Below are 14,945 nucleotides of genomic sequence, written 5' to 3' on the forward strand. Positions count from 1 at the left end.
CGCAAGCTGCGGCTTTCATCCCCGCCACCCTTCCCCACGCCGGCGACTTCTACGCCGGTGGGGCTGCGAGGTGAGCTTCGCTCGCCGCTCTCCGTTGAGAAGCCCGCCTCTGGTATCGACGACCACCCGTCGCAGTGTTTGTTGGGGGTAAGAGTGGCTGTGTTCACTATGAGTAGAACTTTGGGATTCAGGACGTGCTGGTTTCTTATGCCCTGTTAATGAAAATTTTATGGAATGGTGATTCCAGGAATTGGGGGCAACTGTTGAACTCATGTCGTCGTATTTCAATTCATTATTTGTTTTTTTTTTCAATGATTGCAGTATGAATTTGAGATCAGAGATGCAATTGTCTTTAGCTGGCTTGTTTGTTATCCGGATGCCCGATTTACATGGTTAACGGAAGCAATTTTTTTCCTTTTCTTTTGTACGAAGATAATCGTTAAAAGTATGCATAGTTGCAAACTTTTCTGATTGGCCTGCATTGTCATCTTGTCATTTCTAGCGCTAGACAATGATTGGATCGAGGACCACTGTATGTCATTTAAGTAGATTATTTTCTCTTTTGATTAACCTTTTTTTTTCTTTTCCCTCTGTTTGAGATAACCATTCGTGCTGTAACCTTATGCTTGGAAAAACTACGTCTCCTGGCGTTTGGTTCAACTCTACATAGAAGTCTGCTGTAATCTGTGCGTGGAAGCACTACATTCTCCTTGCATGAAAGCAAAATAGAGGTGCCGGCTGGATCATCAAATTTTTGCATGAGGACCTAGTATCACATCTCACTTTCTCCACTTAACTTCTCTATGCAGTTCAATTTTACACCTATGTGTAGATGTATTTAATTGTGAACAAGAGATTTGTGGTAACCACAACAATAGGAGCAGCTATATATACTATTTTCTGACCTTATAATTTTTGCCATTGAATGACTTCAACCTACTAGAAAATATATGGACAATTATAAGAAATGAGTTTATTCAAGTTCTAGTGTTTTAATGTATATAATTAAAGAAGAAGAAAAATACAACTTCTGATCCTTAATTCCATCTTCCTGGTTGCTGTGACCTACATGTATTACTGTGAACATATTCTTTCTAGTAAATGCAGGGTATAACTCTGATAATCATTGCTCCATAAAGTTTTGTTGCACACGGATTATATTTCCTTTTGAAGTTGTTTTAGCATTATTGCTCCTTTTTTGGATGTGTTGTACCATATTGTAGGCATAGCATAGCTCTCATGGGTCCTCCAGTTCTTTCTACTGATGGTGGAAGCTGCCCTTCTAACTCACCAGGTTGCCTCACAGCACCTACTATCCAAAACATTATTGTGTTTAGGATCATTGAATTATTATGTTCCTGATATAGCAGATATAGCATGCAGCCATTTGATAATATTTTCTTCTTGGTAGTGTTGCAAGTTGACATAGGGTGTTTCAATTTACTACTAGTTATTGATCTGTCAATGGAAGTTTTGGATTCAAATGTAGTGTAGCTATCCAACTAATTCATGTTTGAGTTATTCATACCTTATCTATTTTTGTTGTAAATAGACATACACATAACTTAATCATCTCAGTCTATAGTTTCACTTTTTTACCAACTGACTTTTTTAGTAGTAGTATCTTGCCTACTGTTCCTAGTTAACGTAGTTAAAAGTGATTCAGGAGATATGTACATTACTGGTGATAATAGCCTTGCATAAGTTTAATGGAGGGATAAGATCCATCAATACATCCTTAATGTTAGGAGTTACTTGTTGATATTGATGCCTATGATGGAATATGAACAAACATTTGAGGAAATTATTCCTGCTGTTAACAGATTTGGTCAATACATTTTTATTTGTAGTTTTCTACCTGAACTCTTCTAATGCTCGTTCAGATTGTGAAGATTAGATCATATTAATAATTGACTGAATTATGAGTAAAGGAAGTCTATGACAAATTTTTCTGTGCTACAAACAATTTTTTCTTCTTGACTTCACCAACAAATTGCTACATTAATATTCTTAGAGGAGTGAAACTAAATAGACCTCAACTTGGCACACTTAGAAATATGTCGAGTGTTGACATGACATGTTTATTGGAATCGTAACATTCTATCTGTGTACTAAATTTTCCAACATGATATTGATGATTCAAATCATGCATGCATTGCTTAACTTAGATATCTAATCTTTTTGGTGCTACTCAAAATTTTAATAATCACTAAATGTGAACAATTCATAACTACAAAAAGAAGAGAAACTAGAAGAGCAAGATCTTATCACCTTGCAATTTTCATTCAATCATATACATTTTCTCATGATTTGTATTTGTTTTTATATATGTTCTATCTAATCAGTATTTTATGGTGTACTTTGTAGCTGTATGCAGAAGTAAGCTGGCTAAATCTACAATAGAGCTAAAGAAGCCATTTGCTTCTGTCACCATGCCAGAGGAACCATTTAACTTCTTACACACGTTATGTGGTAACTTCTTCATCTACTATCTAAATCAATTTCAAGCTTTGTGAGGTCAAACCATATCTCTTAACACCACTGGATTGAGGCTCACGGGATGATGTTATATTTAAAACAAAGTTAGAAATTTTTTTATACTGGGTGCAATGATGTATGTGAAAAGATGAAGTACTAACAGGATTGACCAAGAATAATTTCCTGTTAAGGCCTAAGTTCTTACTTTAAACTTATTTAATATAGGTTTCCATTTGGGATCATATTTTAGTTGAAAATATTACTTTAAACAAACAGAATTGAGACATAAAAAATAATTACTCTTAAAATTACCTTAATCTCCTTGCAATTATGCGAAGAAAGATTAGTTTAGTGCATTAAATATCTTAGGGGGGAAATCAAGTTAGTTAATCTAGAGTCCCCTCTACCTACGTATGTCGTTAATTAATGTAAAATTTATAAATAGGTCCTTGATGTTAATGGTATTTATGTTTAGACATATAGTTCAATAACACTCCTCAAGCTAATGTAAATATATGATTGAAACTCAGTTTATTATAAATAAACTTATTTCTAGAGTTCTTCAAAGGTTTTGTTAGGAAATCTACCTTTTAATTATTAAAACTAACAAAAGTGGCGTCAATGTGCTTTGTTTGCAGTTTCACAATTGAAGTGATAATGATCCATGGTTTGAAATCTCATACCATGATGGGCAAAACGATTGAAACATATTGTTTTAATAAATTACCGAAATTTGATACCATGTGGCACATACAAGTCTCTTTTGTATGGTTCATCTCCTTCCTCCTTCAACTCCCAATCCGTCACCAACATCATGCATTAGAATATCGCATGATATCGTCTTGCACGGCTCAACATTTTGAATCTTGCTCTAGATATCAATTGAACTGCTAATGTGGGTAGATCCACATGTAGGATTGGATATTGGTGGAATAGAGAAACTTATAGCATCCATATATACAAGGTTGATAGATGTGATCTGAGCCTTTATCAACTAACTCCAGAGAAACATTATGAGGAACTTGATGGTAAGAAGCTTATCCAAGTGATCTGCATAACCTTGCCATCTAGTGATGGTTTAAATCTTTATCAACTTAGGATAGACTGTATAAAGGAACATGATGGTGAAGCATCTTATCCAACTGATCCTGCATAACCCACTATTGAAGATGCCTCTAAAGTTAGCTACAAATTCTTAGAAATGGTTGATATAAGTGATTATAATGTATGCTGACACAATTTGAAGAGATTACCAATTATGTTGTAGGGCCAAGAGATGCCACACATATCAGATTCCTAGCTTGTTTCCAAGTTGTGTAACACGAAAAGAAACATCAACATGCTCATTTTCGACCCATTAAGCATAGTTCTTCCAATTTAGTTTCTCCTCTGTAATTGTCTTGGAGCCAAAAAGACTTGAAAAACTAGTAGTGGGATGTATAGAGGAGGTAATTGAAGACAAATATTTTGAATTAAGAGACTTCTAGAGTTCATGAGACAAGCTTTTGTTGTACCGTAGTAAATTTTTTTGGTTGAAAATTATTCAATGAAGATCAATAGGTGAATATGTTACTTCTTCTACGATTATTGCAATGAAGAGGGATCAACTGAAGTAGATGAGGGATCAGCAGATGTATCAGTATGGAGGTTGAACTCCAAACCAATTGAAGAGCCTCACAAATGAGTTCTCCCTCCTCTACCACATTAAGATCATTAGCGATTTATCCAACAACCTTTTGAGATAATTGTGGTTGCATTGTCAATTGTTCATGTGCTTATTGTGCTCACAGAAATAGAAAGTGGCGCTAAGGGAGGATTACAAGATTTAAGGAAAGAATAAGGAAAAGTAGATGAATCAATGACACAGCTGGGTCATGGGCATAGGAAGACCAAGCTTCTTCAACCTAGAAAGACAATAGAAGTGGTTTCACATGCAGATCGTGAGTTGGTGGAGCAGATGTATCTGCAAGTGGCACGGTCACATGGTCCTGTAGGAGGCAGAAGGAGGTGGCACTAGCAGCAGCACAGTTGAGCTGCTCACACAGGAAGTCTACTGTGGATTTGCATGACGCCAATAGAGGAGGAAGTTGGGGTTTTAGTGGGTTTCTCTCGATTCATGAGAGAAGGCCGCTTGAGGAGGCTTGATTACCAAGGAAGAGGATTGGTGCAGTAGAAAGTGAGAGGAGAGATCGAACATGATACATAGGGCTCTAATACCATGTTACATGGAAAAATCAACTTAGTTACCCTAGATAATCCCCTCTACCTATGCATATTTTTAATCAATGTAAAAATGACAAGTACATCCTTGATATTAATGGCATTTACATTTAGGTCTGTAGATCCATAGAAGAACTAAAGAGAAAACTTAAGAATAATAGATGAAATTGGGAGCAAGGAGAGAAATTTTGACAAGACAAAAGAAAGTCAAAAGAGTGGTGCACAATGTTTTTTCCTATTGTTTCATCATTTGAGGGATACATAATCTCATAGTTATTATCTTGCTAGCATCAAAGATGATTTTTAAATGGTTCGAATATTATTATTTTATTTGTTCTCATGTGTTCATTTTGGTAGATTGTTCGATTATTGGTGGGTCAAGTGCACTGCTTTCTTCAATGAACATGTTAGCAACTGAATATGTTGGGACTATTCTAATTGTTTCTGAAGCATCACAACTGTTTTGGGCATATCTCTAATTTCTCTGAAGTAAAATTTACAAATGACCTTTCTCCGAAGGATTGCCCTTTTCGCTGTTAGAAATGTGGGATTGTCTTTGAGATCGAGATACTATCTAGCACTAGACTTATTATTTTCACTGTAATCAAATACTTGCACCTGATTTTCTCTTCTATGTTAAATTATTCTTTTCCTCTTCAGATGGTGTGGTAGCTGGAGCTACTGCTGGAGTGGTTGTTGAAACAGTTCTGTACCCAATAGATACTATAAAAACCCGGCTTCAGGCAGGTTAATTATGAAGAAAGCTTTCTATTGTTTGTTTTTCCTTGTTCAAGCAAACTAGCCTAGTTAACAATTCCATTTTAACATGATTGAAATTTGAAATGACAATGCCAGCTAGAGAAATTTCAGAAAATAAAAGAAAAAAGTGAAAAATAAATGAAAAAACAAAGAGAAAATACACAATTTCTTGTCTTTTTATATTTTGCATGGCATTCTACATATTTTATGCTTTTAAGTGCACTATCAAAATCAGTTCAAGCATCTGTTGTGCTGTAACATTTTGACAAGATTTACGGGTACCTGTGTGGCTGAGACTAAGTTTATACTGTATGATAAATTTCCTGTTTTAAGCTAATCTTCTTATGTTGCCGCCAATTCTTGTTGCTAAATTTTTATTTCTTATTGGACTCTAGAACATTTGGTATTAGTAGTATTTTCTGCAAAAAAAGATTATTTCTTCTTCATTGCTTTCCTTAGGCTGCTCGTGTTGGAAGCAAAATTCATTGGAAAGGCTTATATTCAGGATTGGCTGGCAACCTGGCAGGGGTTTTACCGTCAGTATGCTATGCCCTACTTGCTAGATTTATCATATGGTCCTCATATCATCTTTGATGCCATGCTATTGTATTCTTCCTATTGGGATCATGCTACCATTTTGATAACTGCTGGTAGTGATGGAATACTTCTTTGCACTAATGAATGTGAATACAACCTCCTATGTTTGCGGAAATAGTAAATACACAGAACATGGAGAAGAAAACTCACAAAACAAGAAGCAATAAGATCAAGTAAGACATAAATCTTTACATGGTTAGACAAAATTGCCTACCTCTGTAGTAACACCAGGGAGATGTCACCATCAAATCACACCACATCAGCAGTATTTTGTGCTATTGCAGCACTCTTCTAGACCAAGGATTGTAGGGGGTAGATAAATAACAAATACCGTATATATCAGGTCGCCTTAGGAGTGGCTTTCATCTTCTTAAAATGGGGGGGGTGAATAGATGGAAATTTTAGGCTGGGAATCAAATAAGTCAGCACCTTGACTTGTGGGTTCAATTGAACAGCAGGTCTTGAATCAGTTGATCTGGATGTTAGAACCCTTGGTTGGATGGGAACTTTGTTGAGTCGATAGATCGAAGGGCTACTTTTCTGCTCCAAAATTGCAGAGTGTGTCTCACGGAAGTGGTGTTGCCCCTGCACTCACAGCAAGGGCACATCGGTCTTGCATCCCCAATAAGCTCATCGAGGAGATCCTGCATCGTGCATCATACTGCACAGTGTATCTGTCAAGCACAACACCTCCATGGTCTTCCATCTTCCTATTGGATTACCAAGATTAAAATAGTTATTATCTTACTGACTCTCTATGCATGATTTTGGCATTCTATCCTTTTTAGACTAAATGATCCTCCTTTTTAGTAATTGTTAAAACTTTCATATTTGTTTTTCAAAGGAGAAAAGCATGATTTCTGTGTTTTTGTTGATTATGATTATATCACTTTTGCTGCTAGTTTCTTCTTTCTTTCTTTTTAAATATTTTATCTTGGATAATTCTTGTATTTTCTCTCTTTTTGTCCATTGTTTAAAGTTTCATTTATAGATTTACAAATTTGAATAGCAGGGCCTCTGCCATATTTGTGGGGATATATGAACCAACCAAACAACAACTAGTGAAGATGTTTCCAGAAAATCTCAGTGCCATTGCCCATTTGGTAAGTTAATGCAATTTAACCAATTTTTTTCTACTTATATATGCTAAACAAAAGTCCTAGTAGATGGGTGTTTTATGTACTATTATACAGCCATTTACATGAAAATTAAAAAAGATTAAGATGTAGTCAGTGGACATAATGATTTAGAGGCTTTTTGTCAGTAATTCTGATCTAAATGCTAAGAGTCTGAATGGAGTCTTACATGTATTGAAACAACTTGAGCTTTTGGATACGTGATCATTCAATCAAATTTAAGATGGTGGTAGACCAAAATTTACAATGTTCAAAGTCCTGCTAGTGTCAATACCTAGAATTAGTTATTGCCAAAATCATACCCACTGTACCCTCTTCTTCGATTTGGTATACAAACTTTATTAGTCACATATCATATGTGAATTTACAAGAGTATAACAAGTTGATTGCCCATTTTTTAAAACAACACTAATTGGAAAACTGACCAGGACACTCAACAACACTTTTTTAGTTAAACTTTTATTTTATTTTATTTTTATTGCTTTCTATACAAAATTTATTCTTCTTTCTCCCTGTCTCTCCTGCCTTTTATTATATATTTTTTTCACCTTTTTTTTTTCTTTCTCCCTTCTCCTTTCTGTTTCAAAGATGGGATCTTGAGACACCCCAAGCTCCTCATCTTCTCCATTCTAATCTGTTCAGTTTCAGGAAGGGCAGGGAGTAGGGAGTAGGGAGTAGGGAGCTGGGGAAGTGGGAAAGAGGAGAAGAAATTTTGAGCAGAGGGTGTTAAAATAAATATAATATTTTAACTAAAATGATGCCATATGGAAATCCCAATTGGTGTTTCCTCCACTTTCAACTAGATTTGAACAAGTGAACAACTTGGTACACCTTTGTACTTCATGTATGAAATTGTGAAAAAGGTTGTCTACAAAATTGGAATAAGAGTTATAATTTGTGTATGATTTTGGTGATGAACCTTCTAAAATAATATGTAACCACCCTGGTTAAGTTAGTCCATATATTGGACTTAGGCCAGTTTAGTTCAGGTATTCTCATGTTTAGTGTTGAATGTAAGTGTAGGTGATGCCTTTCTTATCAACCTAAGCACCTAACCTTTTGTGCAAATTGGTGACACAATCAAATTTAATATTTTTTGCAAAACTCATATAATTGTTCCTGGTTGCTCTGGAGATGGAAGCATAGGAATTGGCTCATTAGTGGTTGGTTAGCAAAGCATATGGTCAACCTATCTGACTTCTAGGGCAGTGCCCTTTCAAGAAGTGATAGACCCTCTGATTTCTTCATAAAGTTTTATCTGCTTTTACAATTTACTATTGGCACATATGCTTGTGGTTCTACCAATATATGGGTTTGTATGTTGCTTATTTCTTCTCTTACAATATTTTTGATGATTTTAGACACCCAGCCTAACAGAACTCATTTGGTGGCCTATGTTTATTATTTGGTATGGTGGCCTAATTTAGTTTAATTTGTCTTCAATTACTTAGACCGCTGGCGCTATTGGTGGACTTGCTGCTTCACTTATTCGTGTTCCAACAGAGGTGAGATGTGGTTTTAAGTTTATTTTTAATTTTCTGCAATTTTCTGATAGTTGTTGTTGACTTGTTTCTAGGTTGTCAAACAAAGGATGCAAACTGGGCAGTTTACCTCTGCACCTAATGCTGTTCGTCTTATTGCTGCTAAAGAAGGAATCAGGGGTTTATATGCTGTATGTACAGTCAATTTTAAAGTTTACCTTGGTCTATCATTATCTACCAGGGCAACTATTTGGCTGAATTTTCTAGGATTAATACTAGTTAGCTGTTTCACTTAGGTGCTGTTCAGATACGAAACATAGTTACTCAAATTTTCTTTTCCAGGGTTATAGTTCTTTTCTCTTACGAGATCTACCATTTGATGCAATCCAATTTTGTATATATGAGCAGCTCCGGATTGGCTACAAGATCGCAGTAAGCTTCCAATAAACTCAATATAACCTTGTTACCAAGGCATCCTTTGCATGTGATTTGATGGTCACAACCATTTGTTTCTCCTTATTTTTGTCATATGTGTCTTGTGAACAATGATGAAAAATCTCATGTAACCATAACTTTGAACCATTATTGTTGATCAATTAGGAGAAAATTTTGGTTTTTACACAACAAATTAGTTACCTACCTTCAATTTCTTTTCCAACCTATTAAATTTTGCTCTCTCCAACCTGGAATTACAGAGTTCAGGCCACCAGGCCAATGCCATTTCTCCTATTCAGCGAATATATGAGCAATAAGATGGATCTGGTATTTGTTGCATGTTGCAATGAATCAGACAAGCCACGTTAGATGTAACACTACAAAAATGTCAAGATGTAGTTGCATTTGTAATATATCATATCATCAACAATTTTAAGAAACATATCATCAATTCAAATTTGCAATGTTTTATTGCAAATGTCTATGCTGAGAAATTGTTTGAGCAGTGTTGATGAAAATGTGACAGTTTGTTGCATGAAAGCTACGTAAATGGTGACATTTTTTCCCCAATGTTATTAGTTCTGTATTTATTTTAGAAAATAATGGATACACTTTAGGAAATTTATTATGTTGAAAACTTTTTGTGAAAGAATTAGTTAGTGTTGTATAGGAAACCAGATTAAGTTGAGTAAAGGACTAGGTTTAGATGCATCAAAAGCCTTCTTGCCCTGAAAAGTGAAATTCGGTCTTGCAGCTTTGCTGCTGTTTTTTCACCATCCACTTAAATAGTAGCCTTCCTCTAGAGAAATCTAGCACATAGAATGATACTGCTGCTTAATGCAACTGAGAAAAATAGTGATACTTTCTCCTTTTTCTTTTTGCATGCAGGCAAGGAGGGAATTAAATGATCCAGAGAATGCTTTAATTGGTGCATTTGCAGGTAACAAATTCTATGTTTCTGGTACTCTTTTCTTGTGCGCCAACTGGTATCTTCTACTGAGTTCTCAGAATAGGTTTTTCCTTTTGAAGTAAGATTGACAAATCACGATGGCACACAGAGAAGAATCTCACATGGAGATTTAACAAAGAGGTTTTTTTTATTATTGGAAAGATAATTAATACATTGAAATGGCACCTCTTTTATGAACTCAACCTTAACTAAATCAGAGATCAAAACTATCACAAACCAAGATACATAATAACCGATTAAATTCCTACTAAATTAAAATGTACCGCGCTTCTTGACAACCAAAAATAGAACATGTCCCAACTTTACCAATTATAATTCAAAATCCAAATTCAAACTCAATTGATTTTGCATCAAAGATGATTTCCAAATGAAGATTCTCCATGATTGTTTGTCTTTAACATAGTCGCCAAACCCCTCTAATGTGGAAGCCTAATCTTGGCTGCATTTTTTGTTTTGTTCTCTACATAGTTTATGTTCTCAGTCTGAGTTTTTACCCTCACTATATGTGGCTTCACCTTAAACATTAAGGGATAGGTTCTCCAGCTTGAAGTATACCATTTCCACTGGATTTATTGATTAGAGGATTAGATTATACTCAAAATCATTCATTATACCAGGTGCAATAACTGGAGCTGTGACTACACCACTTGATGTGATGAAGACTAGATTAATGGTTCAGGTAACAACATTTGTTCCTTCAAATCTTATTCTAAACTATCACACCATATATAAGTTTCTATTTCATTTTTGTTTTCAGGGTTCAGCAAGTCAATACAAGGGGCTGATCAATTGTGCTCAGACAATTTTGAAAGAAGGCCCAGCTGCTTTCTTAAAGGTTTTATTTCTGTGCTTGTACTTTATGGCAACATACTTTGAATAGTCAAGAATGATGCAGATTATACCAACATTGGCCTTGAGATGAAGTGCATCAAGAGACAGTTTGTAGTGTCCATCACTGATAGCCCTTAGCACATATGCAGAACTATTGGTTAAAATAAATAGAAAAAAATAGATCTACATAAAACTCCATTAAAGGTGTTCTTGTCTTCCCACCTGACATTTAGTGCATAATGAAATATAAAATATATGAATGTCTGTTTATTGAATATATTCAAATGAGTATCATCCTATTTCTGATGTTGAAATGGTACTGAATCTGAGTAATATAAACAGTAAAGGAGGTTACATCTCTCACCATATTCTTGTTGAAGAATAAAAATAAGAATTAGATCTAAATTTTTATTATCTATTAAGAAAATATTTGTGTCTATAAAGAAACTAGAACAGAAAACCTCATGCCAAATCATTGGCACTCTCTAAGGAAATAATTATTTTATTTTCTCTGCAGGGCATTGGACCAAGAGTATTATGGATTGGCATCGGCGGCTCGATCTTCTTTGGCGTTCTGGAGAGGACCAAACTGTTGCTTTCCCAGAGACATTTCGATCAGAGAATCAAATCTTCATAGCATCATATCGCCGGAGTTTTCCAGCAACCACATCGCAGAGATGGCTAGAACTCTTCTTCCCTAGAAATTTACAAGAAGCAGCGACTGTTTTATCTACATTGTTCCTAATCATATCCCCTCTTCAGTATTTTCACAATGCTATTATGATTCTGAAAACACTTGGTAAATCTTGACATTGTTTCTCCATTGTGCAACTTCAAAGCTAACAGAGATTTTTCTTAGAATTAACTTGGCTAGTGTTCTAATTAACATGTCCTAGAATTGTCAAAATGTATTATTTTTTTTCCCATTTTTTATAGATATAACAATACCTTAATAAGAATATTTTCATTATTTTATATATTTTTTACATAAGAAAAATGTAGAACTATGTTTTCATAAGACATAATTATGTGTTATAGATATCCCTTGCTTTCATTTTTGACATGTAACTATTTCTCACTCTCCTTTTAACACTATTTGCATTGGGCAAAAATTAAGCGTATTGTTTTTCAATTAAAGTCATATTTGACTTGACCTATTTAAAATATTTTTATATTATTTTATTATTTGACAGGGTAGAAATTAATAATTAATTTCTATTTTCATATAGTCCCTGCTGGTTGTTGTCTTGGCTTGAGTATTTCAAGTAAACAGCTGTTGCTGCTTCAGTTATTGCATGCCTTGGCATGCTGAATTCTAAGCTTTCAGTCATTATTAGTCCTAGCTCTAAGCAATAATTCAGAAAATTTTCACTGCAATGTTTTTGGAAGTCTGATATTACTCGAATTCATTTCGCCTGTTCATCATATTTGGAAGGACGATGTTACAATTCTATGGTACGCTAGCGGAGAAGGAGCTTAAATGGACATTTTATACAAGTGTAAATGAGCATTGCCTCATTCCATATCCCCGAAGGGTAAATGGTCACAATTATTTAGTTTAATTTAGTTAGGCAGGGAACGTAACACTTATTTATTATGTTTTTATTTTTCTACGTGCGCTAAAAATACTTAGCAGTGGCACACAAGAATGTACACAACAAAATAAAAACGAAAACAAATTTAAAAAAAAACATCAAAACTAATTAATTACTGGAAATCCACACTAATCAAGTATGACCCAGATTAAGATGATAAGCTGCATGGCGTTTCTCATCTTAATTATGGATGAATTTTTGTAGCTTTGTCTAAGCGTATACAGACATCCAATACTCTCCTAGAACTGGATATTAGCAAGTCCAGGGTGTCCAAACACATTCATATTAACCAATACGTTTTATCCTATTTGTAATAGAAGGCATGACTTTTAAGCATCTTCGTCTTCAACGTACGGTATTGACCCTTTGGCACTCATCTATCCATTCGCTATATCTGCAAGACGACGCATTAGCTAAAAAATCACTTGTGTCTACAAACAAACATGGAGAATTAAGTAGATTGACTTACATATCTATAGGCTCAGTGAGTGCTGCAAAAACAAAAAAACAAACAAACAAAGAGTTATGTAGGATTTTGAATGATAGAAATAGACAGAGGATGCAAAAAGAGTAGCAAAGGGTCATAATTAAACTCTAAAAATAGAATGGTCTACATTAATAACAGTAATCTACAAGTATCATGAAGAAACTCAAGGCATTCCTCAGAAAACTCTGAATAATTATTTTTACTGTAAAAAAGGAATCATGCATGGTTTTAAACATTGGTGCAGCTGCTAAAATTGAGTTTTTGAACTAGTCATACCAGTGGCAGTAGTGCTGAAACTTTCAAGACATATCCTGCATGAGGCTTCACCAATCGAGTTCTTCATGTCACTATATGAAAAAAAAAAAGATCAAGAATAATTAAACCAACATGATATATACCAGGAGAAAATAATTGACAAATATAATTGGCTATCAACAAGGCAACTTTAGATATATAATATGATCAAATTAAGTCGGTCGAAGTTGATATTAATGGGCACTTACATGTGACACTCAACACTATTGCCATGGTTGCAGAATGGGCAACAGAAAACAGTGTCAAGCTTGTCCATTCTCATTCTCTTCTTTGGAGGTGGATTGGCTTTCGACTTTCTCTTTCCCATTAATTAAGATGTTCTCTTTGTTCCCTTTTGCAGTTTTATAATATCTATTACACCAAACATAATCAGTAATTAAAAAACCATGCCACATATATATATATATAGTGAAAGGAAATATGAAAAACAAATCCTAGCTAATTAAGAGGTAATGTGTTCATGCTATAAAATAAAAGCATTATGTCACAGATGTGAAAAAACATAATAGACAGATATGAAGAAATGACTAACCAATCTAATATATATATATTCACAAGATACCCTTATGCCTCTAACTATAGTCACTGAAATGATTTTCACAGGAAATTAAGGATCGAGCCTACTGTCAAGGATAAAGGGTATATATTACTAGAAATTATTATTCGTCTTGAGGATATTTCTTTAGGAATTGAATAGAGGCTTGCAAGAGTGGCACAACTACAGAAGATATATCAACGTGACACAGTAATACTTATAGCAAATCAGACCGATCACCAGACGTACGTACTTCCAAAGAGATTTCTTTCTTTTACATGTATAAACAACAAAAATTGATAAGAAAGCTTAATTCAGGCAGGAACCATGATAATCACGTGTATGTGAAAATTGCCACTCCAAAGGTACGACTAATGATGATATAAAGGGCAGGAAACAGAATGAGCAAAGTTGAATAGTCAAATTAAGTTCATCTCTATCTCTAAACTAAACGCAAGTTTGACAGATATCCGATCGATCCAGATTCTCACAATTACCTGATTAAATTTTCGTCCCCGCTACACGATAAGGAAACAGAATTGCAAAATCCCATCCAGTTTACAATCACATAATTAAGGGAATAACGTACGTAAGAATAGTAATGATTAAACAAGATTCATACGCATCGAAGAAACGCAAGAAGTAAAAAAAATCAAAGAGATGAAGGGAGATCGATCGAGAAATCAAAGAGATGAAGGTCGATTCGAAGCAACGAGACGTCGATCACAGAAGGATAGCTAGGATATATCATAGAGATGAAGGGAGAGAAATCAAAAACTTACCTAAAACCCAGTTCCGGCGACAAGATCAAAAAGAGTCGATCGATGCCAAATGCCGATTGCCAAGGAGAAGTCCAGAGTGCGCGCGTATATATAGTGAGTGACTGGGTGAGTAAAAGTTCGTTAATGAATTTCAAAAATTCTGTTTGATTATTTTGAAATTTTAATTATTATTTTTTTAAAAAAATTATTTAATTCAATTAATTCCCATTGATTGCGACGAAAAATTCGGGAAAGATAGGGCGTATATATAGTTAGGGCTGATCAAAATCTTGTTAAATTGAATTTAAAATTCGATTCTATTATTTTAAAATTTTAATTATTTTT

General features: G+C 34.6%; 2 protein-coding genes across 2 annotated transcripts; one reads left to right on the top strand and one right to left on the bottom strand.

Annotated features, from left to right (window-relative positions):
- Positions 1 to 7: 7 nt before the first annotated feature.
- On the top strand, positions 8 to 11,763 carry LOC141832048 (S-adenosylmethionine carrier 1, chloroplastic/mitochondrial-like). The gene is made up of 13 exons (XM_074719518.1): positions 8 to 147; positions 1,224 to 1,294; positions 2,368 to 2,472; positions 5,359 to 5,441; positions 5,917 to 5,993; positions 7,067 to 7,157; positions 8,642 to 8,695; positions 8,767 to 8,862; positions 9,014 to 9,103; positions 9,995 to 10,046; positions 10,694 to 10,755; positions 10,834 to 10,911; positions 11,425 to 11,763. The coding sequence occupies exons 2-13, from the start codon at positions 1,240 to 1,242 to the stop codon at positions 11,542 to 11,544; spliced, it is 963 nt and encodes a 320-aa protein (XP_074575619.1). The 5' UTR covers positions 8 to 147; positions 1,224 to 1,239; the 3' UTR covers positions 11,545 to 11,763.
- Positions 11,764 to 12,847: 1,084 nt separating this feature from the next.
- Positions 12,848 to 13,611, bottom strand: LOC141832583 (transcription elongation factor 1 homolog). The gene is made up of 4 exons (XM_074720066.1): positions 13,493 to 13,611; positions 13,266 to 13,336; positions 12,972 to 12,993; positions 12,848 to 12,896 (listed from the first exon to the last, which is right to left on the bottom strand). The coding sequence occupies exons 1-4, from the start codon at positions 13,609 to 13,611 to the stop codon at positions 12,848 to 12,850; spliced, it is 261 nt and encodes an 86-aa protein (XP_074576167.1).
- Between the last annotated feature and the right edge of the window lie 1,334 nt (positions 13,612 to 14,945).

Source organism: Curcuma longa, chromosome 7 (assembly GCF_044706935.1).
Source record: "Curcuma longa cultivar G26 ecotype Majalengka, Jawa Barat chromosome 7, ITB_CL_G26_1.1, whole genome shotgun sequence".
Taxonomy (NCBI): domain Eukaryota; kingdom Viridiplantae; phylum Streptophyta; class Magnoliopsida; order Zingiberales; family Zingiberaceae; genus Curcuma; species Curcuma longa.